The 26,713-nt window shown below is 51.3% G+C and overlaps 1 protein-coding gene across 3 annotated transcripts in view; it reads right to left on the bottom strand.

Annotated features, from left to right (window-relative positions):
• Window positions 1-26,713, bottom strand: part of PRKN (parkin RBR E3 ubiquitin protein ligase) — a 515,476-nt gene that overhangs the window by 275,924 nt on the left and 212,839 nt on the right. For all 3 annotated transcript variants that reach the window (XM_070417373.1, XM_070417375.1, XM_070417374.1), the window contains exon 3: window positions 7,647-7,884. In XM_070417373.1, coding sequence (XP_070273474.1) covers window positions 7,647-7,884 — 238 coding nt within the window. The remainder of the gene's footprint in view (window positions 1-7,646; window positions 7,885-26,713) is intronic.

Below are 26,713 nucleotides of genomic sequence, written 5' to 3'. Positions count from 1 at the left end.
TCATGACGGCCACGGGACAGATCCTCAGGGTAAACGTGGATTCTCATGTAAAACCCGACACTTCAAGGTATGAGTTATTAAAATGGGAAACAAAAGATCCAGGGGAAATGCTTTTCAGTCCACTGATCTCCCGCTTTGTTGAAAGATAGCTGAAAGTTTCCAAGTTAATGCTGATAAACAGGTGAGCTGATTGAAGCTATAAATATCTTCAAAGAGCTATTCAAAGCTTATGGAAATCCTCTTTTAATGAGGCGAACACACGGAGATTAGCTCTGCCTGAATGCCTCGGAGCGCCCAGACTGTACTGCGCACGCTGGGCCGCAAACGCTATTTCCAGCCTTCTGGAGACAGACGTCCTGTTGTCCGTGGTTCCGGTTCCTCAGACCCTTCTAGGTCTCCCAGAGGCGGCCGCAGCCATAAGAAAGGAACTTCCGGGAACACGAGCGGGCACGGGCCCTGCCCCGCCACGAGCTCCCCTGGCAAAGCTCTCTGCGGCCCTTGGCGGGCCCCGAGGTGACCGTGGCTCCAGGTGCCGTCAGGAGCGGCTCCCTTTCCACCTACACTCACTCTGTCGGTGACCTTACCCAGGGCCACAGCTTTCAGACCCACATGCAGACAGAAGTCACTCGTCAGCTCCCACCGGAGAATTGCGGTAACTTTTAATTTACACAGAAGAGCCTTAAGAACGGGGGAGTAATTAGGTGCATGCCTGAAAGGCAGTTCCCTCACGCAGGGCATTAGGAAAAGACCTCTCCTCCCAGCGCCTGCTGCACCTGCAGGACAGCAGGACAGGGACTTGCTCCTTGGAGCTCAAGCCTGGAAGGAGCGGGTCCTCCCCGCAGGGGCTGCAGCAATCCGCGTGGGCTGTTCTCTGAGATGGGCTCACCTCACCATTTTATTGCAAAGGCTCCATTGTGCTGATGTCGCACATGCTGCCGCGGCTGAACGGTCAGGAGGGGTGTGGAGTGCTACACCTAGAAGTGGCTGGCAGTCACGGTTTCCAAGGGATAACGGACGCCATCCATTAACCCTCGTCAAGGGCAACTCGCTGCGATGCCCCCCTGGTTAACAGGAGGAAATGGGAGAATTACTCCAAGGCAAACAGTAGGGAAAAAAGAAACAAGTGCTCTGAGAATGGGGCCTTAACACTGGCTTCGAGAACAGAGGTGATTACTTGAAACCTCTTTGTAGAAATTTTGATTCACCCATTGATTGAAAATGTCAGTAGAGCCCTAGCCTGTTTGGCTCAGTGGGTAGAGCGTCGGCCTGCAGACTGAAGGGTCCCAGGTTTGATTCTGGTCAAGGGCATGTACTTTGGTTGCGGGCACATCCCCAGTAGGGGGTATGCAGGAGGCAGCTGATGGATGTTTCTCTCTCATCGATGTTTCTAACTCTCTATCCCTCTCCTTTCCTCTCTGTAAAAAATAAATAATATATATATATAGAAAATGTCAGTCGACCAGGTACATATTCAGTAGGTCTCTATGGCACAGTAGGTGGGCTGTCTGAATTATCTCTCCTCTTCACCTACCATCCTCAGATCCTTTCAAAATTATGTGAGCTAAAGATCCATGATGTGTGCACCATCCATAGGCCTATATTTGTAACCTCACTGGATAACTAAGGAGGGTGCGTGGGTTTTGACTGATCCCAAACCCTGCCTCCCAGTTCTCAGGAAAGAGAAGAATGATAAGCTAATTATTCAGTGCAAACTAGATATTATTCCCGAGAGGAATGTTGTATTTCCATCTTCCCAAGAATTACTGATTCCCTCCAATCACCAAGGACTGTGAACGTAATTCATGAATATATCGTATCATCAATCCATCAGTAACTTGTAGTTACAGGCAACCACTGTCAAACAGCAGAGTAAAAACACATCACAACCAGATAGCTCCCTTCGGCCCAATTACTGTAAACCAGAGCAGCGCGGAGGAGAAGCGGCTGCTCCTTGGAGACACCTGCCTGGTGTGCAGTGGGCAGCGATTTCTAGATTTTCTAACGCAGCCTGAGGAGCAGGCTGTGGGCAGCGGTGGGTGTCTGTGCGGAGGGGGCGGATTCTGCTTTGTCTGCTGCCTTGCCGAGTGGCTCTAGTCTCACATGCTAAGATCAGAATGTTCTTTCACTCGGGAAGCTTTTGAAGGGCCCACTGATCACATTCTGATCCCCGAGGAGGTGATGACCAGGACACGGATGTGGTCCAGACTGTTCCGTCCACCTGCACTGTGTTAAGAGGCACTCCAGGTGTTGTCATGACCTGGGACTAACGGGGAAAAAGCTTTACAAACATGTCGAAAGCAGTCTGGAGGCCCCGTTCACAGAGTGATGCTTGGAAAAAATGAAAAGATTATATAACTTCTTGCCACAGTGAAATCATAGTCTCTCACTGACTAACTCCAAATGCACTGAGTGGTTTTCCTATAGCTGTTATGTATTTCTTGTCAGCTGGTCTGTGTTTTTTTTTTTCACATCAAATGTCATGCTGTGGAGAGCAGACATCCTTTCATTTGGGAAATTGTGACTCAGATATTTTACAAAAATGGAGATATTTGTTCTCACATCAGAGTGTATGGGGTTCGTGCTGATGTTACACACCAGGCAAAATCAAAGCAATTTTCCATGAACACTTTGATCCAATTTAAAAAGGATGAAAAATGGAACCAAAAGACCTCGGTTCAAACCTGAGCCTCACTCCCTTTTAGCTGTGGGACCCTGAGGAGGAAATTTAGTCTTTCCTGTCAGTTTCTGTATAAACAAAGATAATAGTTATGTTCTCAGTGAAAATCGAGTAAGATAAGTGTAAAAGTTTCATAAACTATTAAGTGCTAGTGAAAAAATTATTTTATTGAGAGTAAAAAAAATTGTGTCTCTACAACAGTGGTTCTCAACCTTCCTCAAGCCACAACCCTTTAAAACAGTTCCTCATGTTGTGGTGACCCTCAACCATAAAATTATTTTCGTTGCTACTTCATAACTGTAATTTTGCTACTGTTATGAATCGTCATGTAAATATCTGATATGCAGGATGTATTTTCATTGTTATAAGTTGAACATAATTAAAGCATAGTGATTAATCACAAAAACAATATGTAATTATATATGTGTTTTCCGATGGTCTTAGGTGACCCCTGTGAAAGGGTCCTTTGACCCCCAAAGGGGTCGCGACCCACAGGTTGAGAATCGCTGCTCTACAATGAACTTAGAATAATGGTTGGCAGGAGAAAAAGATGATTTTCTGTAACAGTTCACACATTAACTAGGACTACTTCAGCTTCATTCTCAAAATAGAAAAACAGCTGAAACTTGGAATTAGGCCAAAGTGTGATGGCGATCTGCTACAATTTGTAGGGCAGGCGTTCATTTACTTCCGGTGGAGATGTAAAGAATTTCTGTTCACTGGGGCAGATGGCCCCAATGCATGGTTTATTGTCCTGTTAGAACTTCACTGTTTTGTATCTAGCTTAGCAATCTTATCCTGACTTCTCTTCATCTATCTATCTATCTATCTATCTATCTATCTATCTACCTACCTACCTATCTATCTATCTGTTTATCTATCATCTATCTATCTATTTCTCTATCTATCCATCCACCCACCCACCTACCATCTGGGAATGGAATATAGGACTGTTCCCCCTCCCTCAAGAACTCACCCCAAGCCCAGCTGGTGTGGCTCAGTGGCTGAGTGTCGACCTATGAAACAGGAGGTCATGGTTCGATTCCCGGTCAGGGCACATGCCTGGGTTGTGGGCTCAATCCTCGCCGATCAATGATTCTCTCTCATCATTGATGCTTCTATCTCTCACTCCCTCTCCCTTCTTCTCTGAAATCAATAAAAATAAATTTGAAAAAGAAAATAAAAATTCACCCCAAAATATGTCAGGCCGGCAAAATTCCCCAAACTGCAAAATCGTCCTCCACGTCCCCACTTGCGCTGAAAGGGCATATTATAGCAAACACGTCTTTGTTGGAGAGAAACCAAGTACTTGGCAGACTCCTAAAGTGTTTGTAATAATTTGATGTGAGAGCAAATTTAAGTTGCTCGGGCGTGACTGCCAAAGTCTCCTCGTCATTGGGGGAAGGTTTACCCGGGAGGCGCTCCTTAAACCTGTCCGAGGCACCAGGAAGTTCATGCCCTCCGGCGTGGCCATTAGCATGTATGATGCACAGTGAGCTGTGGACACGTGGGACTGAGTCTGAAGCTTATCACTTCATTTCCGTAGCGGGCCTCCAGGGCTGATGGGTGTTTGGCGAGTGTTAACTAATTTATAATCCTAGAGTAATTTTCATCTTGTACTACATTCGACCACCGGCAAAATCCACTGATGAGAACATACTCTCTAATAATCATGCTGCATCTACCACAATGTGTTCTCAGAGCGCAAGCCTTAAAAGCAGTTTCGTTTACTTTTTAACAGCCTTGATGGGAGCAGTTTTAGGTTCACAGCAAAACTGAGCTCAAAGTACAGGGGGTTTCCACAGACCCTCTTCACAAACACACACACCGCCTTCTCCATTATCGACACCCCCTCCCCACGCATAGTACAGGCTGCACACTGCCTGAGTGCACACCACAAGCCGGCACTGACACCATTGCCATTCACTGTCCACGTGTACATCAGGGCTCACTCTTGGTGTGGTATATTCTGTGGGTTCAGACAAATGTGTGATGGCCTGCATTGTCCTAAACATACCTCTTTGCTCTGACTACCCCTCCCCACACCCCCATCCCCAGCCCCTGGAAACCACTGATTTTTTTACATCTCTGTAGTTTTCTATTATTCCTGGTAGGGGTCATTCAAATTATTTTCCCATTCCAGTTAATCCCGTCTCTCTATTTGACTTTTAGATCTTCTCTTTCCTTGGTGTTTTATTTCCTTTATGAAGTGAGCTTCCTGTGCTTGAACTTGACCACGACCAACTGCAGGCTTCTCACTGGCCTTGCCTGGGAGTGTGCACTCTGGAGTCAGAGAAGCTCTCCCCAGCCAGTCCCTGAGAAATCTGTCTCTCCTCTCGGTTCTCTGTTCTCACACAAGGGTTTCAGATACAAGGGTTTCCGATCAGTTATACGATCGCCATCTCATTCTAAACTCCTGTTCTCTTAAAACTATGTTTTACACTTCAACCCATACCACATTATGGGCCATTGTCTACCTCTATATTCCAGTTCACTAATTCTCTCCTTGGCATCACCTAATTTGTTGTTTTACTCCATCTACTAGGGACTCTTAAAAATTCCAATATCTAAAATTATGTTCTATTCAATAGCTACCTTTTCCTATGGTAGCTATTAGTTATTTTTTTATTATGCTTTAATTAATGTAAAACACATTTGTTGCATATTCTGTTTCAAAATGCCATTTTACTTCCTCAAGTTTGGGGGGGACATATCTTCTGGTTTATGGTATATGGTCACCAGCACGCAGGAGGAATATTCAGCACTAGTTACGTGTACCCTCGCAGCGGGTTTGGCTCTGGGGCATCGATGCCACGCACCCAAGATCCCTCTGGGAGCTTTCGCGAGTGCCGTTCTGCCTGAAGCATCAGACGCTCCCCAGGTGGGTCCAATGCTTACACTAACTTCTCATTCTGGATCGCACAGGTACTGCAGGTTTCCCCCCATTTCTAACATGTTTTGCCCATTTCTCAAATGTCTTTTCCAGTCTCCTCGGTGCCCAGTGCACGTGAAGAACACCTCCCTCCCCTCCATGCCACCTGGAGGCCACAGGTCACCAGCCCACGCACGTAAGCCCTGGGCTCACCCATTCCTCCACGGAAAGACGGCGGTGCGGTTCCGATTTTTCACTTGTCCTTGGAAACTCATTTTCCCTTTTTTTTGTGTGTGTGTGTGTTCTTTTTGGCAATTTCACCGATGATTTTTTTAAATTGATTTCAAAGAGGAAGAAAGAGGAAGAGAAAGATAGAAACATCAATGATGAGAGAGAATCATTGATTGGCTGTCTCCTGCATGCCCTCTACTGGGGATCGAGCCTGCAACCAGGGCATGTAGCCTGACCGGGAATCAAATCATGACCTGCTGGTTCATGGGTCGATGCTGAACCACTGAGCCACGCCAGCCAGGCCTCCTCTGTGATTTTAAATGTAACGAATTTAGGTTCTCTGACTCCATTTCATATGCTTTTAGATCTGCATCTTGCTGGCTCCAGAACTGACACTGGGAAAGCCCTTCTAGCCCAGAGCTGCCTGTGTGTCCACTTATTGTAGGGGGAGAGAAACGAATGGCTCTCCTGTGGGGCCATCAGTATTGTTTGGTGCTGTTAGTCACGCACAGTTGAAAGCAATCCTGTCGTACTCTGACTATGTAGATTGGAGGCTAAGAGATTAAAGGAAACACATTACTGTTGTCAACGGAGCACAGACCTCACCCTTGCGAAAGCGGAGCACTCTGCACTGGCTTCAGCCCGAAGGGGAACGGCCTCCGCACGGAGGGTTTACAAATGTCTCTACGTGTGGAGCTCGGCTACAGCTTGGACAGGTTCAAGCCTCGGACTAATGAGAGAGCACGGTCCCCTTGTGGCAAAGCCACGTGCAAGTCCCAGCTTGGAGGACAAAGCCCTCCCAGCACAATGATAGCCAAAGGCTATGGCTGTGAGCTTGACCTTATGGTCCGAACCTGTGGGCCCAGGAGGCTGAGTGATGTGGGCTTGAGGAGTTCAGGTGCATGTAACTGAGTAGATTCGAACCCTGAGAGAACATTGTGAACATCTTGACCACGCCCTTGCTTTGCCTCGTGGGATCTGACCGTAAAATAAAGACCCAGCTTGCAGGCTGTGCCACCGTCTCCTCATCCAGGCACAGTGACCCACCTGGTCCGGCCATATTCTCTTGTCTGTTTTCTTTAATCCTTCACCGCCCTCCTCAGGTTTACCCTTGGCTGTGCTGGATGTGGTTCATCTACATCAGTGATTCCCAAAGTGGGTGCTACCGCCCCCTGGTGGGCGCTGCAGCGATCCAGGGGGGCGGTGATGGCCACAGGTGCATTTGTTTTAACTTTTTTTGTATTACCTTTCTATTCTGAGTTCAATAAATAGTTTCATAATTTCAAACTTCAATGTTTCTAATTTACACCTTTCTTTACTATATTTTACGAAAAAGGTAGAAACATTAATACATATATCTTTCTGTTTAATTGCTATTAAAATTTTTAAAAAATTAATTTCCAGGGGGCGCTGAGTAATATTTTTTCTGGAAAGGGGGCGGTAGGCCAAATAAGTTTGGGAACCACTGATCTACATTATCAGAAACACCATCAACCAAAAGTATTTTGATTGAATAAGAAATAGAAGACAAAAGTCAAGAGAGATATACATGTACCATAATCATATATTCTGACCCCAGCACAAAGCACCATGTGTCTCTAGACCCCTAGCTCTTGGGGGAAAAAGATTACTATCTTCATGGCAGGACACCTTCCCCATCCCATGTTCATTCTCAACGGGAAAGCCTTCTCTGGGGCACTTACTGAATGCACCACCTCAAGTTCACATCAAACACTCCTCTCCTGGCGATATCACCTCCTGCGACGTAGATCCCATCGTGAACGATATGGAGGCACGGAGACCCCTTCTCTGTGGAGACTCCACCACCCAACGCGCTCTGCTGGCCCTAGAAAGTCACGTAGTTACCTGGTCTGCCCGCTGTCCGCGCAGCGCCCTCCCTGTCCTCGTGCAGAATGACGGCCAGGCCGGCGGAGTCGGTGGGGAGCACGGAGCTGCTGAAGTCCACGCGGGTCAAGCTCTCGGGCTCCCTGGCGAAGGCCCCCGCAGTGCCCCGGGGATGGTCCCCGCCGGCGCCCATCGCGGGGCCTTCTCTCCCGGGTCTCAGCACCACGTGGACGATGCTCTGCTGGCCCAGGTCGCAGCTCTGTGGGAACAGAGAGAAACACTCAGATGCTAGTCTAGCGTTCACATGCTGGTGGGTGAAGTCGCCTGCGTTCCAGGATGGGTGCGAGACTAAACTCTGCTTCTGTGGGTGTCGGCTTGCAGTCATGGGGCATAAGGAGGGGACGTGGGACAGGCCTGTGAGGGGTAAGGTGGCACCCGTCCCTGCCAGGGGCACCGCGCTCAGCTGTGTGCCTGTCCCACCAGACAGGGAAATGGGGGGGGAGGTGAATGAAATGCAACCACAAAAAACCAAAGTACTGTCTAAAGCAGGGGTGGGCAAACTTTTTGACTCGAGGGCCACAATGGGTTCTTAAACTGGACCGGAGGGCAGGAACAAAAGCATGGATGGAGTGTTTGTGTGAAATTCAAAGTAAACATCATTACATAAAAGGGTACGGTCTTTTTTTTTTTTAGTTTTATTCATTTCAAACGGGCCGGATCCGGCCCGCGGGCCGTAGTTTGCCCACGGCTGGTCTAAAGGGACATAAACTGTAGTAGACAAAGAGGCGCCCTGCACGCACGGCCTACTCAGGACAGTGAGAGGCGATGCTGCTTAAAACTGGTGACTGCAGAAGCGGCATGCCCTTAGAAGCATCACTTCATTCACTCATTCATTCATTCATTCATTCATTCATGTTGTTATTGATTTTTAGATAGAGAGGAAGGGAGAGACAGAAACATCAATGAATCATTGATTGGCTGCCTCCTGCACGCCCCCTACTGGGAATCCAGCCCACAACCTGGGCAGGTAGGTACCCTAACCAGGAATCCAAACCTAGACCCCTTGGTTCATGGATGATGCTCAACCCACTGAGCCACACCAGCCAGGCGGATGGCCCACTTTAAGGCTGGCTTTCATCTCCGCTTTCGGAAGCAGGGAGACCTGGTTATTATCAAGTCCAGGGCACTTTCTCTGGAATTTAAGATCAATGTGTTTATGGAGGAGACCACATACACCCCAAACACATCGCCACCCCAAGGGGGACCCCAGGAGTCACACCTGCTCCATCTGCTTTCACAGTAAAAGACCAGACTATTCACGAAGATGCTCTCTCTATGGATATGGATGTGTATGAACAGGAGACAGTAAAATTTGGTGGAATTAAAATTAGAAGTCAGATTTGCTAGGACAGAAACTAGACTACTTTCCATGAAACCATGAAACTGCAATTTCAGAACATCTACCAGACAGACACTGTCAGGCAGCTGTCTGCCCCTCCCCCCCCGCACCCCCCCACCACCCCACTTCCCACAGAGCGAGGGCCTCGTCTCCACAAACCCCAACCCCAATGTCTTCAAACTGCCTGCTGACATTCTCTCCCACTTTAGGGATGCTCAGAGAACGCCCAGGCAGAACACAACGATAGTTTTAAAGTAATAACTCCTGTCTCCACGCACCCCAGCCTGCACCCCCACTCTGCACTGTGAGACTTAGGGGGTGCCGTCCCTCCGAGGCTTTGCTTGCTGTCTGTCTTGTCCGTTCTGGGAGGTCCTGGGGTGCTCTGGTCCTAAACACCAGGCCCACCGTTGGGTTTCCCGGGCAAGAGACTGGAGAACAAGGCTGACAGCCCCTGCCTGTCCCCCCGCCCCATCAAGACTGTGTTAAGGGGCCCTAGCTGGTTTGGCTCAGTGGATAGAGTGTTGGCCTGTGGACTGAAGGGTCCCGGGTTCCATTCTGGTCAAGGGCACTTGCCCAGGTTGTGGGCTTGGTCCCCAGTAGGGGGCGTGCAGGAGGCAGCTGATCAATGACTCTCTCATCATTGATGTTTCTATCTCTCTCTCCTTCTCCCTTCCTCTCTGAAATCAGTTAAAAAGGAAAAAAAAAAGGTGTGTTAAGGTTACTTAGGAACAGGGGAGTCTTGGACGTGGAAAGACAAGGTGGATGCCGGCTGAGGAGTTACGGAGCCGGAACGCAGGGAGGAAGGCTGGCAGTGAAGGTGTGCCCACCAGGACAGGGAACCCCTCCCTGCTGCCGGCGGGCAGGGCCTGGCCCGGGGCCAGCCCAGGGCCTGGATTCTCAGCAAGCAGCCAGCTCTGCCCCGAGGAGCTCAGGTGGCACCTGCCTCTTCCTTTCATCCTTTCCCACCCAGGCTCAAGGCCTCAGTCCCAGACCCGGTGAACACGGTCACCTCCAACTGTCTGTCCCCTGGGTGGTGGGTACAGTCCTAAAGCGACCCACCAATGACCTGCTTATTTAACCCCTCCCTCGGAGGGTGGGAGAGGCTGCCTAGATTATGTTAATCAACTTGATGAAAGAATTGATCATCTCATCAGGCAAATCTTGGGGTAATGGTGGACCCTTAAAAGTTTCAAGAGTTCTTCCTGGTGAAAATATTGGAATCATGAGAGGGACTGTGCAGGAAAGTGTGGACGAAAGGGGCCACATGCTGACCTGACAAGCTCAGGGAGGCCTGCACAGTGGTCTTGCAAACTCAGAGACCTAAAGTCACCACAAAGGATGGCCTGAAATTAAAGTTTAACTAAAAGCAGTTATGGTGGGCAGTTACGTCCTAGGCTGGTATCTTCACTGACAAGGTCAACCTTTACTTTAACTGAGCCTGTCTTTCTGCATCTATGATAACATACCCTTGAAATGTCTGGGAACTTGTAACTTCCCTTTTTCTGGACCCCTTGGGGCAGAACCTAATGTTAATTGTTCCTTCGCCCACCTAAGTATGTGTCTATCATTTAACTTTATATCCAACCCCAGGGGTTCCGTCCCCCACCCCCCTTTGCTTTCTCCCGCCTCTCTAGCCTGTCACCAATGGATTTCATGGCACCCACCTACCTCCCTTTCCTTTGATTGCAATGTATATAGATGTAACCCGCCGCCCTCCGGAGCATTATCTCAATTCGTTGAGGTTCTGCTTCCCGGCATATGTTGACAATTTCGCTCAAATAAACTCACAACAATTCTTTACAGGTTTCAATGGTTAGCAAAAGGGATCTCCAAGGCTGCTGTGAACATGGGGGCGGGAGGCCTGAGGGGCAGGGAGCCTGGAGGCGGGGAGCGGCTGAGAGCCCCAGGGGCCTAGCAACAACCATCCATTGCAGGGGGGACCTCGCCCCCAGGGTGACCTTCCTCCCAGGATACCGCTGGGCAGGAGGTTTGGACCCCTGACCTTTCCTCCCTAGAGGTAACATCTCGGCCTCAGTTGTATTTCAGCACCAGGCCCAGAGAGGCAACAGAACCAGCCGAGCAAACCACTGCTGACATCAGGACCGGCTGCAGGGAATAATGACCCCCTGCCCTGCCCTGGTGCCGCCAATCAATCAGGAGGGACCCCAACCCTGAGAGGACACACCTGGAAAGCTGCTGCATATTCTACTGAGATCTTCCCCGGACCTCCCCTAACCTCTTCCCCTTAGACCAGTGGTTCTCAACCTTGGCTGCACATTAGAATCACCTGGGAATCTTTTTAAAATCCTGATTTCTGGGCCTCATCCTCCAGAAATTCTGTTTCTTTGTTATGGGGTGGGGCCACAACATTAGTAACAAAGAAACATTATTTCCGGAGGATGAGGCCCAGAAATCAGGATTTTAACGATTCCCAGGTGATTCTAATGTGCAGCCAAGGATGAGAACCACTGCCTCAGACCCTTAGGATGGGGGACCCAGTGGCTCTCCCTCCCTCCCCCCGCCCCCCAGGAGGCCCGAGCCTCCCTCCCGCCCCTCCCCCCCGCCCCCCAGGCACATGACCATTAGCTCCTGGCCTCCCAAGCTCCAGGCCTTCCTCTCCCTCCACCTTCCTTCCCTCCGCCCAGTCCCTCTAGGAACCGCTTCTTCTGCCTGAGATTTCCCAGTAACGTCCTCACAGTGTGGGCCTTGGCTCTGACTTCCTTCCCAGCCGGAACCCAAGTACCGAGGGTGCTGGGCCCAGATTTGCCCGGAACCCGTGGGTCAGACACCCGGTGCCGTGCCGCCGCCCACAACAAACCAGCGCAAGGACCACCCTCCCCACACCAGGTGGTCGGCCAACCCAGGACGTCCCCGGGGTGCCGCCCTCCCAGGCCCCGAGGCTGGAGGACGAGGCCGCGGTCGGGGACTTACGGGGAGGAGCGTCTAGGGCTGTGGACGTGCATGTGCTCCCGGCAGAGGCAGGAGTAGAGGGTCTGTTCTGCAGACAGGGAGCCGCCATGAGCCCACCTGGGCAGGGCCGGGCGGGACAGCCCCTGGGGCCCAGGGAGGGGCCGCAGGCCCTGAGGGGAGCGGGCAGGTGTGTCTGCTCAGCAGCTGCCCCCTCGGGCCGTCTCCCTCCTCCTCCCCTGCCACGTGGACCAGCTCCCTCTCCTGGCCTCCTGCCTGGGGCACTGGTTGGTGGCTCCTCCGCAGGGCCCCTCAGCCCCCCACCTGACTCCCCACTTCGGTCACAGCACCGCCCTCCGCACCTTCCCCAGGGCCACGCCCCCTCGGATGGCCCACCGGGTTTGACTGGGACTCCTCCCTGCGGCCACGTGCAGCCAGTGCCCCAGTGACCCATTCTGAGGGGAGTCCCCCTCCCGTGTTCAGTCCTTCCCGCCCCGCTGTCCCTCCCCTGCCCGTGTCTTGGAATCTCCCACCTCCACCATCTCACCTGACGGCCTAGTGCACAAGCTCCGCCCACGTGTACAGGAACCGCCCATGTGCACAAGCTCCGCCCACGTGCACAAGCTCCGCCCACACGCACAAGCTCCGCCCACGTGCACAAGCACCGCCCATGTGCACAAGCTCCGCCCACGTGCACAAGCACCGCCCACACGCACAAGCACTGCCCACAAGCCCCGCCCACACGCACAAGCTCCGCCCACGTGCACAAGCTCCGCCCACATGCACAAGAACACAAGGCGCTGCAGAACCTCGCAAATGCCTCGCATCACCGGCTGCACGGCCGCCCTTCCTGACCAGCAGCCTCCATCTCTTTCCTCGCCCTCATGTGCACGCGGACCACAGGGCGCTCCGCAAGCCTGTGCTTTCTCTCCCGCCTGCCCTTGGCTAGGTCAGCACCTGTGACTGAACCGGGGCCTTAAAGTGAACTTGCGCCACTGCCCGCCTTCCAAAGAGCACCAGGCGCGGCTGGTGTGGTTCAGTGGTTGGGGAACGGCGCATAAGCCAGGAGGTCCTGGTCAGGGCACATGCTCGGCTTGGCCTCCACTGGGGGGCATGCAGGATGATGTTCCTCTCTCATCATTGATGTCTCTCTCTCTCTCTCCCTCTCCCTCCAAAAATCCCTGCCTCTCTCTTTAAAAATCAATAAAAAACATTTAAAAAGAGCAGCCCAGCTGGTCTCCGCCTCCTCTGCCTGGGCCCGGCCCTGCGCACAGGACAGCCCTGAGCCCAGACACCGGTGGACGCGTGCAGCTGTGCCCACAGCTGGCGGCAGGGGGGCCACACCCCCTGGGGAGATGCGGGTGGACGGACGCAGGCTCCGAGGTGCTGCGGTTGTTGGTTCAGCAGTGATAGCGGACAGCACTCTGCTTCCCACTCCAGCTGGACTCGCATTCACCTCAGCCTTCAGCCCAAGTCCCCCCACCAGCCGGTGCCAGGCTGAGTCCACTCCAGGGGGCGTGCACGTGGGCCGGGCAACAGGCTTGGAGACAGGGCTGGGAATGCCATCCTCACGGCCGGGTTCCCTCCGAGGGGGCTCGGGAGTTCTGTCAGACAAGGTTCCTCTCTCTGCTCAGGGCTGAGGGGCCTGAGAGTCTCCGGATAAAAGGGGAGCCTCTCTCGTCGGGTCCCGCCCCTCCGCCTGCCAGGCCTCCGCCCAGTCAGAGCCTGGGCTTCTGATGCTCCGACTCCCCTGAGGAAGCCCTGAGAGCAGCGACGGGGTCACACTCCCTTTATTCACCACGTCTCACCGCCCTTTGAGCCTCCGAGAGGCAGAGAATATGTCATAGACACAGGAGCTGGAAAGGTGAGTGACTAAGGGGAAATGAGAACAAATGAATGAACAAATAGAGACAGTCCTAAGCTCAATACCTAAAGTGCTCCATGGGGAACCAGAGGGCTGTGGAAGAGAGAATGTGGGATTTAAAGCCAAAGAAATGTAATTTACGAGCTGTACGGTCTTGGGGAAATTACTCTTTTTCTCTAAGCTTCATTTTCTACATGTCATCTTCTATCTGTATAAAAGCCTAAGCGACCAGCCAACCATTTGACTGTCCAACTGGTAGCTATGACGTGCATTGACCACCAGGGGGCAGATGCTCAATGCAGGAGCTGCCGAGAACCTCCCTCTTGCAATCTGGGACCCCTCAGGGGATGTCGGAGAGCCAGCTTTGGCCCCATCCCTGCAGTCCAGGCTGAGGGACCCATGCACAGGGCCTCTAGTAGGTAATAAGATCAACTTTGAAGATCTAAGGAAGTATACAGAGTGCAGAGCCCGTGGTGCAGTAGAGACTCAGTGCCGGTTGTTGGTGTTGTCACCGTCACTTAGGGGACCTGAAAACCACCGAGGACCCGTCCCTCTCTCATCCATCAACGCAGCCTCCGGGTCCTAGCTGGCTGCTCCCCTCACACCATCTCCTTTGGAAAATGAGCAAAGAAGATGGAATAAGCAGACGCTCCAGAGCAGCGGTTCTCAACCTGTGGGTCGCGACCCCTTTGGGGGTTGAACGACCCTTCCACAGGGGTCGCCTAAGACCATCGGAAAACACATAGATAATTACATATTGTTTTTGTGATTAATCACTATGCTTTAATTATGTTTAATTTGTAACAATGAAATTGGGGGTCACCACAACATGAACTGTATTAACCCTTTGCACTCTGCTGTCCCCTCTCAGGGGACATCGGAATTCTAGCATATCACTCGATGTCCCCTCTCAGGGGACATTGCAGTTTATTAGTGATTACGGGGAATTGAGTTATTTCAACGCAACTTTTTGAGACATGCATGTTTCCCTGAAGTTTTATCTTGAAATGGCACAAGAAATTAAATCAAAATATCGTAAAATTACTAAGATATATACAAGAAATGTCAGCGGGTTTTGTGTCGGATTAAACAATAAACTACATATTCCCGATGTGGGACAAAGAAAACGGGACTGCATTGTGTGTTCTAACAGGAAAACACCTGGTGGCAGGCGTCAAACCACTTATTACTGTCAAACATGCACTAATCAGCCTGCAATGCATATTGGGGAGTGTTACAAAACTTATCATACTGTACAAAATTATAAACAATAAAATATTGTTTTTTTTGCAAATATACATTCCTCGATGTCACCCAATTCATATAAGTCCAATATCATTATAATACGTTACTTGGTTCCAAAATTATACTAAATAATACAAGGGTCTGTAAATGCACGTTTCCGCCGCAAAGTAGCGTCGAGTAGCCGGTAGCCAAAGTCCAGAATGGTTCGGAGTGCAAAGGGTTAAAGGGTCGCGGCATTAGGAAGGTTGAGAACCACTGCTCTAGAGTGACAATTATCCTGGTAATTTCCTGGCTTCCTGTGAACTAAAAAATAACACAAGAACTAACAGATTCTCGGGGCTGCTAACAGGCACAGATGGAAGAAACCCCAAACCCAGGACTGGCCATCAAATCCATATGTTCCCGATGCTCAGAGAAGAGCTGCCACAGGTGGACAGTCTAACCACTGAGCTAACTGGCCAAGGCTGGGGACCTGTTCTCACACACACTCCCCAGGGCAGCTGGACGACCGATGACCTGGGAAGGGCAGGCCCAGCCCAGCAGCCAAGTCTGAGCGGAGGGAACACTGCCGAGGGTTTTGGTAACTCACCCACAGGGACACGTAACCGGGCTCTGTGGCCCACGTTTTCAGTCCCTGAGCCCATTGTCCTTTCAGACACCCGCTCGGCTCTCCCCCCGATTCATGACCAAGGAGACTGCTAACCAGAGCCTTTTGGTTTATAAGCATCCAGATCAGCCCATGGTCACCGGTTCAAGCCCTGCCCAGTTCTGTGCGCCTTAAATTATGCTGCTATCTCCAGTGTCCTCAATGGGGTTCGTCATTTTAGTTCCAAGTCGTCAACCCCCATCTCATCAGACAAAATGCCCCCCCACCCGCCCCCGATCCCACTGGCCTGTGGTGTCACTCCCCATCATGCCCCAGCCCACATCTCCAGGCCTGCGAGGCTCTGAGCTTCATCTGAAGTTTTAATAGCACACAATGTTTTCCTTAGAAAAGCAACAATGATTCGTTAAGAATTATCAGATGAAAGATTTCCCAATTTAATAGTCAATGATGTTATCAGATTTTAAAAATGATTTCAACGTTAAGGCGCTCTCGCTTAGATAAGGTTAAAGAAACACTTTTTAAAGCAACTGAAATTGTATTCCTTTTTTTTTTTTTGCTACTAAAAATCCAGAGTGCATATTACTTGCTTCTTCTGAAAATAACTTCCAGCAAGCAGATGTTTTGTAAGCCCGCCGGAGCTTTTAATAGTGTACTTTGTATGTCAAAGGACGAAATGGCAATATTTAGGGAGTCGTGGGAGGGTATTTTTAAATGTAATGGCTAAGAAGTGCTTTGCATGGTGACTGCTCACAATGCAATTGCGTGACGAGAGACAGCTGGGCGCAGACACGCTCAGGTGCGTGCGAGGAGCCAGGAAGGAACTTGCCCACCCTTTCCTCGTGCCCTCCGCTCCCCTCCTGTGTGCAGAGAGCTCCAAATGCCAGTTGATAGTAATTGGATGAGAAGAACATGTTCCTTCCACTGATCTTTCATTTAAAATAATGACTTTTAAAAGATGACACTTGGTGATTTATGCTCTAACGTCATTGCACATTTCTTATGCCTCTTTCATTATCAGCAGAGATACTATGCTACACGGAGCGAGTGCAAGACCCTTCCCTGGTGGCCAAGTTCAAGCAATACGATGGCTGTGAAAGGTCCTCCAGCTGCACACTGATTAGCCCACGTGGGTCTGAGCCCTGTCCCCTCGTTTTAGGTGGTAAGTGTGTGCTGCTTCAGGCCACCCGGGTGCTGCTTCAGGCCACCGCATTTGTGGTCCTTCGCTAAAACAGCCCCAGGGAATAGTATGAAAGGGAAGGCTTCTGGGCGGAGGCGGCAGGAGGAGCAGAACCAGGCTGAGAGGATATGGACCTGGGGGAAGACAGGCCTTCCTCCATCACTGCTGGGAGCAGGAGGCCTCGAGGCCCCTGCAAACGCCGGGGAGGGCTGCCAGTCCCTAAGCCAATACCCTCACGGATTTTTCTCAACGTTTCTTTAGGAGACTTTCAGCTCCGTGAGGGCGGGGTGAGAGACCTGTGGGTGCAGCCCCTACAGATCTGCGCATCTCTGTCTGTCTGGTCAGGGGACGTGCCCCTGGTCTGTCCAGGGCCAGTCACACCTGCCGTCCAGGGTGAGTGCTAACCCCTCCCTTCAGCTACCGAAGATCTTCCGTCTGAAAGACACGCCACCTGGTCACTTCCTCACGGCGCAGAGTAGGTGTGCAATAAGTACATTTTCTTTTTTACTATTGGTGCCTCGACCATCTCTATCAGCGGTTCTCAACCTGTGGGTCGCAACCCCTTTGGGGGTCGAACGACCCTTTCACAGGGGTCGCCTAAGACCATCCTGCATATCAGATATTTACATGACGATTCTTAACAGTAGCAACATTACAGTTATGAAATAGCAACGAAAATAATTTTATGGTTGGGTCACAACATGAGGAACTGTATTTAAAGGGCCAGAAGGTTGAGAACCACTGCCCTAGTGTCTTACTATTCTATACTATTCTACACCACCACCATATAACTTTTATTTTTGAGATATAATTGACATATAATATTAGTTTCAGGTGTACAACATAAAGATTATACATATGATCTCCACAATAAGCCCAACACCACACATAGTTTTAATTTTTCTTATAACACCTCCCTTAAAATTGACTGTTGAGAAATTCTTACAAGTGGTTAAAGATACAGTATAGAGTGGTTCGACCGCCAAAGGGGTTTCGACCCACAGGTTGAGAACCGCTGATAGAGATGGTAAAATAGTAAAAAATAAAAAAGGAAACAATCGAAATATTCACCCATAGTGGGCTGGCCTTCAGACATTCATTCAGTGTCTGTTATAATTCCAGAAGTGCTCATCCATCTTTAAGTAAAAACAAGTTGCAAAAAAGGATATATTATTAGCCCATTTAGCTATACGTTGCATATAATTTTGTATTTGCAGTAAAATTTTGCGCTCCTTTCTCTTGGCTAACAATTATTCTACAGGCCTGCTATCTGCCTCAAGAGCTCGCTTTTGTTCCTAACATCAGGAAATGTTTAAAACATGATCGCTTTATGTATAAATGAAACCGATTAGAGGTGACATAGCTTTGACATGGCAGTTTCCTTGCTGTCTGGTATCAGTGCAAGTCACATGCCATATGTATATCTTCAAACCAAGTAGATCCCTGACTTTCACTAGGTATGCTTCTCAAAATGTAAACAAAACTCACATAGCAATACTACTCGGTTTTCTTATGTCACTGACCGGTATTACACACATCGAGCAGAATGAGTGCTGTCGTCAGGAAAAAAAAAAGTTACTGAGTACACACACCCAGTTGTGATTACCTCTGAAGAAAGGAATTGGGTTGTAAGAGGGAGGCATTTGAAGTTTTTTCTGTATGTGCTTCTGAAATGTAATACTGTACAGGCATTTGTTTCTTTGATCACTCTGAAAGGACATCTAGGAAAATATTTGCAAGTAAAATATCCATTTAATCCCTAATCCTCTTTCCTTTTTTAACAGGAAGGATGCCAAGAGAAAGTGCTGTGCTTACTATTCTCTCCCAGCTTCCTGCTGGCGGCGTGCCCACAGTCTCCTCAGGGTCTGGGAGGGTGAGAGAGCTCTCTAGGGACTGCTGTGCACTAGCCAATGGGACTCATGACCCCCGCCTTCCAGTTAAAGTGAGTGATGCAAAGGGGACGCTTCCTTTCTGCGGGAGGCTGGGAACCACAGGACGGCAGGCTGAGGCAGGTGCGACCATACTCATTTGCTGGCTGATTGTTGAACCCACGCCGGTCATAACTTTTTCTGCTGGTCGGTTTAACTTCCTTGTTTTCGGTTATCTTTACAGCTGTCAGTCTTGACCTCCACGCTTCCTTCCTCAGAAATCGATCGCCCCCTGTGCACTTGTCAGGAGTTTGTCTTCTTCATATTGTGAACACTTCACTGACACGTTGAACCCGTTTTCACTCAATATTAGTCCCATGGCCATTATACATAAATGCTGACTCCAGTGAAATTTATCATTTAGGATTATCATAACTCTAAGCAAAGATCTCAAACTTCTAATCCATTTCTCCTAGAAACAAAACACTAGATCCCCCTGAAAGTGAGAAGAGACTTTTAATAAGCTGACAGTGTGGTTTCAATGGTTGCTATGACAACACCCAGCTCCTTGAGAAAGACCAGGACAAGGCATCATTAGGAAATCCAGTTCTTTGTGGCAGTGAAATTTTCCCCCCAAATATCTAGCCAAGTAACTGGCTTTTAAACTGATCAAGCGTTGTATCTACATTCTCTCAAACTTCGCAACAGCTCTGTGAAATAAACACTCCCGATGAGAGAACTCAAGTTCAAAGAGATGGATGTCTTTCCTGAAAATAAATGACTATTTGAAACCAGATTTTTCTTGTCCTACAACCACGTTTGACTATTATCCTTTCCTGAATAAATGGAGAATGAGAATTACAGTGGAGACATCTACTGTTAACACACGCAAACCTTGCTTCACTCTGGCACCAAAGCGACTGTAAAGGTAGCACTTAGGTGCATCAAGATGACATCATGCCCAGACGGTGTGGTTCAGTGGTTGAGCTTCAACCTATGAACCAGGAGATCATAGTTTGATTCCCAGTCAGGGCACATGCTTGGGTTGTGGGCTCCATCCCCAGTGTGGGGCGTGCAGGAGGCAGCTGATCAATGATTCTCTCTCATCATTGATGTCTCTATCTCTCTCTCCCTCTCCCTTCCTCTCTGAAGTCAATAAAAATACTTTTTTTTAAAAAAAAAAAGATGACATCGCTCTAGTTGTCTTAGAAGGTTGTTTTATCCAATGGTGCAGGTGTCTGAAACCTGAGAAATGATGACAGAACATATATGAGACACAAAGCATGTTGTAAAGCCTGTCAGATGAGCCGGGAGATGGAGATGCCCATAAACTTGAAGAGGGACAGCCCAGCTCTTATGGACAGAAAGGCATCGTCTCCCCAGCTACAAATCACACACGCAGCTGAGATGCCTCTGAGAAAAAGGCATTGTTTTTGCTAATGGTGTCCACTCATGAACATGATGATAAACGCGGTGGTTTTCTGGTAGGTCACAATTAGGTGGGAGGTTTGCTTAGTAAAGATTCTGAATGCGGCCGAAACCGGTTTGGCTCAGTGGATAGAGCGTCGGCCTGCGGACTGAAGGGTCCCAGGTTCGATTCCGGTCAAGGGCATGTACCTGGGTTGCTGGCACATCTCCAGTGGGAGATGTGCAGGAGGCAGCTGGCCGATGTTTCTCTCTCATCGATGTTTCTAACTCTATCTCTCTCCCTTCCTCTCTGTAAAAAATCAATAAAATATATTTAAAAAAAAAAAAAAAAGATTCTGAATGCGAGCACAAGGGAAGGTTGGAAGGCGCAGGTCCCTGAGCACAGAAGAAGCAGCCACGCTTTGTTGTTTGTGTAACTTTCGCCCCAGGCCCTTGAAGCTCATGTCAGGGGCACTGTGGGAATCAAAGGCTTTCACTCCCAAGGCCGAGGAGATGGAGAGAGAAGGGTGTGCTGTCCTCAGGGCTATAGAGCCAGGACGTTAGGTGGGGCCACCAGGGCGTTTTCCAAAGCCTTAGTTCGGCAGGGCTGCTGTGACAAGCACCTGGAGCCTGTGGTTTACACAGCAGAAGTCCCTTGGGTTCCAATTCTGGAGGCGGAGCCTGAGGTCCAGGAGTGGGCGGAGTCTGAGGTCAAGGTGTGGGCGGGGCCTGCGCCTGCTGAGCTGAGGCAGGATCTGCTCAGGGCTCTCTGCACAGGGCCTTCCTGCCCTGTCTTGACATCAGGTTCTTTCCGTATCGTCTGTCTCTGTGTCCATTTCCCACTTTTACAAGAACACCGGTCCTGGTGGATCGGGGCCCACCCTCCTGACCTCATTCTAACGTGATCATCTCTGTAAAGACCCTGCCACTCACAAGGTCACATTCTGAGGTACTGGGGTCATCACTTCAGCATATCTTGTTGGGGACACAATTTAACCCATTGCACCCGGAACAGAGGGAAGAGGGAAGCACCCTGGAGCCAGGGCAGGGAGACGGAGAAACAGGGATCTGAGTGTGACTGCACGTATTTAAATCCTTCCATTGAAACAATGAGCTGCTGGGGAGGGAAGATTATGATTCTTTTCCTTTCTGAGAGGACAGATTAGAGCATGTGAGGAGGTTGAAAAATGGAGGCGTCATGTCGGATGGCTGAGTTGTGATATGTAAATACTTTTATTAGTGGCAGATGTCCCAACAAGATCCTGGCATTCAGAGGGAGAATCTAAGACCCACCCTTTGTCCTTAGTCCAAACCAATGGGCTCTCACTGTCTCCCATCAGACACCCAGATCCAACCTCATAGATAATCAGCACCCACACCACAGACACCCACATCCACCCACAGACACCCAGATCCACCCATAGACACCCAGATCCACCCCACAGACACCCAGATCTACCCACAGACACCCATCCACCCCATAGACACCCAGATCCACCCAACAGACACCCAGGCCCACCCACAGACACCCATCCACCCACAGACACCCATCCACCCCACAGACACCCATCCACCCACAGACACCCAGATCCACCCCACAGACACCCAGGCCCACCCACAGACACCCAGATCTACCCACAGACACCCAGGCCCACCCACAGACACCCATCCACCCCACAGATGCCCAGGTTCACCCACAGACACCCAGATCTACCCAGAGACACCCATCCACCCCACAGACACCCAGGTTCACCCACAGACACCCAGATCCACCCCACAGACACCCAGACCCACCCCACAGACACCCAGATCTACCCACAGACACCCATCCACCCACAGACACCCAGATCCACCCAACAGACACCCAGGCCCACCCACAGACACCCATCCACCCCACAGATGCCCAGGTTCACCCACAGACACCCAGATCTACCCACAGACACCCATCCACCCCACAGACACCCAGGCCCACCCACAGACACCCATCCACCCCACAGACACCCAGATCTACCCACAGACACCCAGGCCCACCCACAGACACTCAGATCTACACACAGACACCCATCCACCCCACAGACACCCAGGCCCACCCACAGACACCCAGGTCCACCCACAGACACCCAGGTCCACCCACAGACACCCAGATCCACCCACAGACACCAAGATCCACCCCACAGACACCCAGGTCCACCCCACAGATACCTACCCACCCCACAGACACCCAGATCCACCCAACAGACACCCAGGCCCACCCACAGACACCTAGATCCACCCCACAGACACCCATCCACCCCACAGACACCCAGGCCCACCCACAGACACCCAGGTCCACCCCACAGTCACCCAGATCTACCCACAGACACCGAGATCCACCCACAGACACCCAGATCCACCCACAGATAATCAGCAGCCAGATCCATCCCACAGATAGACAGCAAAACAGCCAAGTATTTGCTGAGATGGAAGCACAGAAAACAGGAATTTGAGATTCAAAGGGTGGAAAGAAACATGAGTTATCACCACAAATTATGTTATAAAGTGAGCCAAGGCAGCCACCGGGACATCTGGAAACTAAAATGGAGTTGAAGGCAATCCCCAGCCAATTTATCAGCAGCTTCTCTCTGCCGCGGGCAGGACGGTCTGCAAAAGAGACTCACAGCGAACAACGTTTTGTCCCCAACCCTTACAAACCAGCTCTGCCAGGCCGGGTGCGAGCAGAACTTGACAGGGGAGTGGTGCGGACAGGGCGCAGCAGGAATTGTGACGCTCTTCAACCTTACCATTCATTTTTAAAAATATATGTTTTTATTGATTTCAGAGAGGAAAGGAGAGAGATAGACACATCAATGATAGAGAAAGTCATTGATCTGCTACCTCCTGCACACCCCACGCTGGGGATCAAGCCTGCAACCAGGCATGCGCCCTGACCGGGAATTGAACTGTGACCTCCTGGTTCATAGGTTGACGCTCAACCATTGAGCCACACCAGCCGGGCCAACCTTACCATTACGATGCCCACCCCTGCCCACCAGTCCCAGCCCATCCCTCTGACCGTCTGGCACAGGGTGCTAGGGAGTCACTGGAAGTGAGCAGGCCCTGCCCTTGCCTATGCACTTGATCTCCTGCTGCACTTGATCTCCTGCTTGAAAGGCAGGTGAGGGGCTGTGAGTCAGAGATAAAGGCGCCTTTGAAAGCAGAGGGACGCCTGGGGAGATAAAAGGCCAGCTTGGGAGAGCCTTTCCCTTGCACCGGAAGGAGCCTGCCTTTCATGTCTCCCCGAGGCTCTGAGAGGAAGGCATCCCCACCTCCCGAGGCACATCCTCCCGGAGAGAAGAGGAAACGGCAGCCATTGGGATTGGAAAGGAAATTTAAAAATGGAAGAGAAACAAGATGTTCTGATACTGAGCAAACCTGGTGAATCATTTCATAACAAGTGAGCGGCCACTTTCAGACAAAATTCACCGTATCATCCTAGTATGTTTCCATTTTTTGTTTGTTTCCATTTTTCAACTGGCCCATCTCTCAAAGACATTCCACTACCTGCTCTGCCTCGTGTTTTTGCACATCAGCGCTCCAAAGTCATCTGTCACGGAGAAAAGAAACACCGCACTTCTCTCTCGCTTATTATAAATTTAGGGACAGCCAGGTGAAGCCCTGCTATGCATTCTTTTCTCGGGTATAAACAAAAATGGAACACAATCTGCATCAACGTGTTTGTGCATGAAGTCGGGATGTTCACTGGAGCTGCGTTTATTCGAGGCAAAGCTCGCTGGGCTCCTGGAAGGTCGTGTTGACTAACATCCGCGTTCGAGTTCCGTTCTCTGCTAGTCCGCTGTGTATAACACAGACCTCTTCCAACCAAACACCCCGAGCGGGCCTGCGAGGGCGAGGGAGCCGGCAGCAGGCGGCCGTGAGTCACAGCCGTCGCCTCTGGATGCCGCGATGGTGGAGACAAGCACAGGGACTGTCATAACTGGAACGCCGCCGAGGACAGGGACGCCCACTACACCCTGTGCTCGCCGGCCTCTTAAAGAAACTCCTTCTCAGCACTTTGTTTTCCTCCTTTGGGAAACACCTCCGGTTCTCCCCAGCCCCTCCGCACCCTCTGCACCCTCCGCAGACGGCCGCGCTGTCACATTCCCGGAGGCCACCCGAGGGGGAGGTTCCACAGTCACGCATTTCCCTGCTCGGCGCCGGCGAATATTTTTAGAGCCAATCTGATCTCCAGGGAGACGACCAGGCAGCAAGCCCATCCGCTCTCCTGGCGGAGCTGGGAGGATGCCATCAGCCTCCTCCTGGCGTTCGTGCCTGAGGCCTAACGGATTGACACCTGTAACCCTCTCACCTGGATGTGCTCCACGCGCATCTCCAATAGGAGCCGGCACCGGCCACACCCAGGCCTCACCCCGAGGAGCAGGGCTGACCATGGCCAGGCCAGCAGCAGAGGCCGACGCCCACACCCCTAGCCTGCAGGGGGACCCGGCTCCCCATTGCAGACAGGACCCTCCCTGGCTTCTTGCCTGCACATCAACATGATAAAACCAAGGGCTGGACACACGGCCAACACCTGGACCACGGGAGGCAGTGCGAGGGGACTGGGGACTGAGCAGGCAGGACCCCTGCATGGCTATGTCCCCCCCCCCCCCCCCCCCCCCCCCGCAGTTTGATAGCGTTCGTTTCCCTGGGCTTTTGCTCAGGGAGGACTTCGGCTGCAGGCGCACATGTAAATGGAACTGCAGCCACAGAAAGACAGAGCCCCGGGAGCTCCCAGCGCCCAGGGACACAGGCCATCTCCCCGCTGATGCACCTGGAGTGTGGAGAGCGTGACCTCGGGTCAGCGGTCAGGGGGCGCCCTGGCTGCAGGGGGCTGGCCTCCCTGTGACCTGAGCCGCTGGCCCCTGGCTGCCCGCAGAGCACTGGCCCTGAGACTCAGCTGCGTCCACGTCCTCTGCCTGTCCTGCCTTCAGTCCGTCTGTCGGACACTGTGCGGGGCGCTGCAGGGCCAGCCCGGCGCCCTGAGGACACGCACCGGCTGGGGACCCCACACAGACACGCGCTTGCACCCACTCAGGGGCCGGAGCCCAAGTCTGAGAACCAGCAGGCTGGTGCCCGGGGAGGGTCCCCGGGTCCCCCTGCCCCTGTCTGTGCACTCTGGGGGCTCCTCTCCACACAGGCAAGGGTCCTCTCGATTGGGCGTCATAACCTCACGGAACCCCAGTCGTCTCTGGAAAGGCCCGTCTCCAACCGCAACCACACGGGGTTTGGCTTCAACGTGTGGATTCTAAGGAAATAGAATAAAGTCCATCACAGATTTCTAGGCCTTGTTTCTGAAAAGTAGATTTATTCTCCAACTCAGCCACACCTGACAGCGTGCGTGCAGTCTGTCCCTCAGGCGGGTTCGGACGCGTGCACGGAGCACGCGTGTCCAATGGCCTCACAGATGCCTGGCCTCCTCCCACGCCTGCTGACCAAGACCCCACAGTCTCCAGGCAAACGCAGGCCTCTGGGCAGACACCTCTGCCCCAGCCTCCGCCCCAGGCCATGGCTGATTAGGTTTAACATCTTTGATTATTTACCTTTTTTTTTTTTCACTCTTAGGGCCACTCAGCAAGTCTACGGACCCTTCATTTACAATAGGTTTGCTTCTCCTCCTTTTATCCTTTTCCCACCCCTGACTCAAGGCCTCATGGTCCCGAACCCGGGTGGACACAGTAACCTCCTGCCTGTCTCTGTCCCCTGTGTGGCGGGCATAGTTCTACGACGACCCACCACCAACCCGTGGCCCTTCCTGAACGCCCTCCAGCTGAGGGCGGGACAGACCTATGAATGTGATGGCTCAGTTATCTGTTAATATTATATCTTTTTCTTGCTTAGATCCTTGAATAGTTCACAATGGAAATAACAAAAGAAAATACGTTTAAGTTGCTAAGAATCAATTCTTCTAGACAATGGTCGCCAACTGTTGCCAACCGGTGGTCTGTGGACCACCGGTGGTCCGTGAAGTCCGAAAGGTTGGCCAACGCTGTTCTAAGATATCTATATATATAAAAGGCTAGGCGGCCGTCCAACCAGCCAGTAGCTATGATGCACACTGACCACCAGGGGGCAGACGCTCAATGCAGGAGCTGCCGAGCTGTGGCGACTTGGCAGCGGCGGTTCTCAGGTGACACACCCTGGAACCAGAGAGGAGGGAGGGGAGCCCGATTCCAGGGTGCATCACCCCAGAACTGCCCCCTCTCAATCCAGGATCCCTCGGGGGATGTCGGAGAGCTGGGTCCAGCCCAATCCCCGCAGGCCAGGCCAAAGGACCCCACCTGCTGGAGGGACCCCACTCACTCTGCAGACACCCTTCGAGCCACAGTGCCACCCCAGGTGTGTTCGACCGGGGAGGGACTGCAGGAGGTTGGCTCCAGGGCGTGTCTGGTCCTTCTCGCCCAGTCCCGCCCCACAGCCACCTTCTAAGTAATTTCCTTTCAATGTGCACGAATCTGTGCACCAAGACACTAGTTATTAAGTAATTGGAGTATTTCTATTAATTTTTAAATATATATATATATGGAGCCCAGCCCATGTGGCTCAGTGAACCAGGAGGTCACTGTTTGATTCCTGGTCAG

Source organism: Myotis yumanensis, unplaced genomic scaffold (assembly GCF_028538775.1).
Source record: "Myotis yumanensis isolate MYYU_CA2020_CCGP unplaced genomic scaffold, mMyoYum1.0.hap1 SCAF_6, whole genome shotgun sequence".
Taxonomy (NCBI): domain Eukaryota; kingdom Metazoa; phylum Chordata; class Mammalia; order Chiroptera; family Vespertilionidae; genus Myotis; species Myotis yumanensis.
This window is presented reverse-complemented; position numbering and strand designations above follow the sequence as displayed.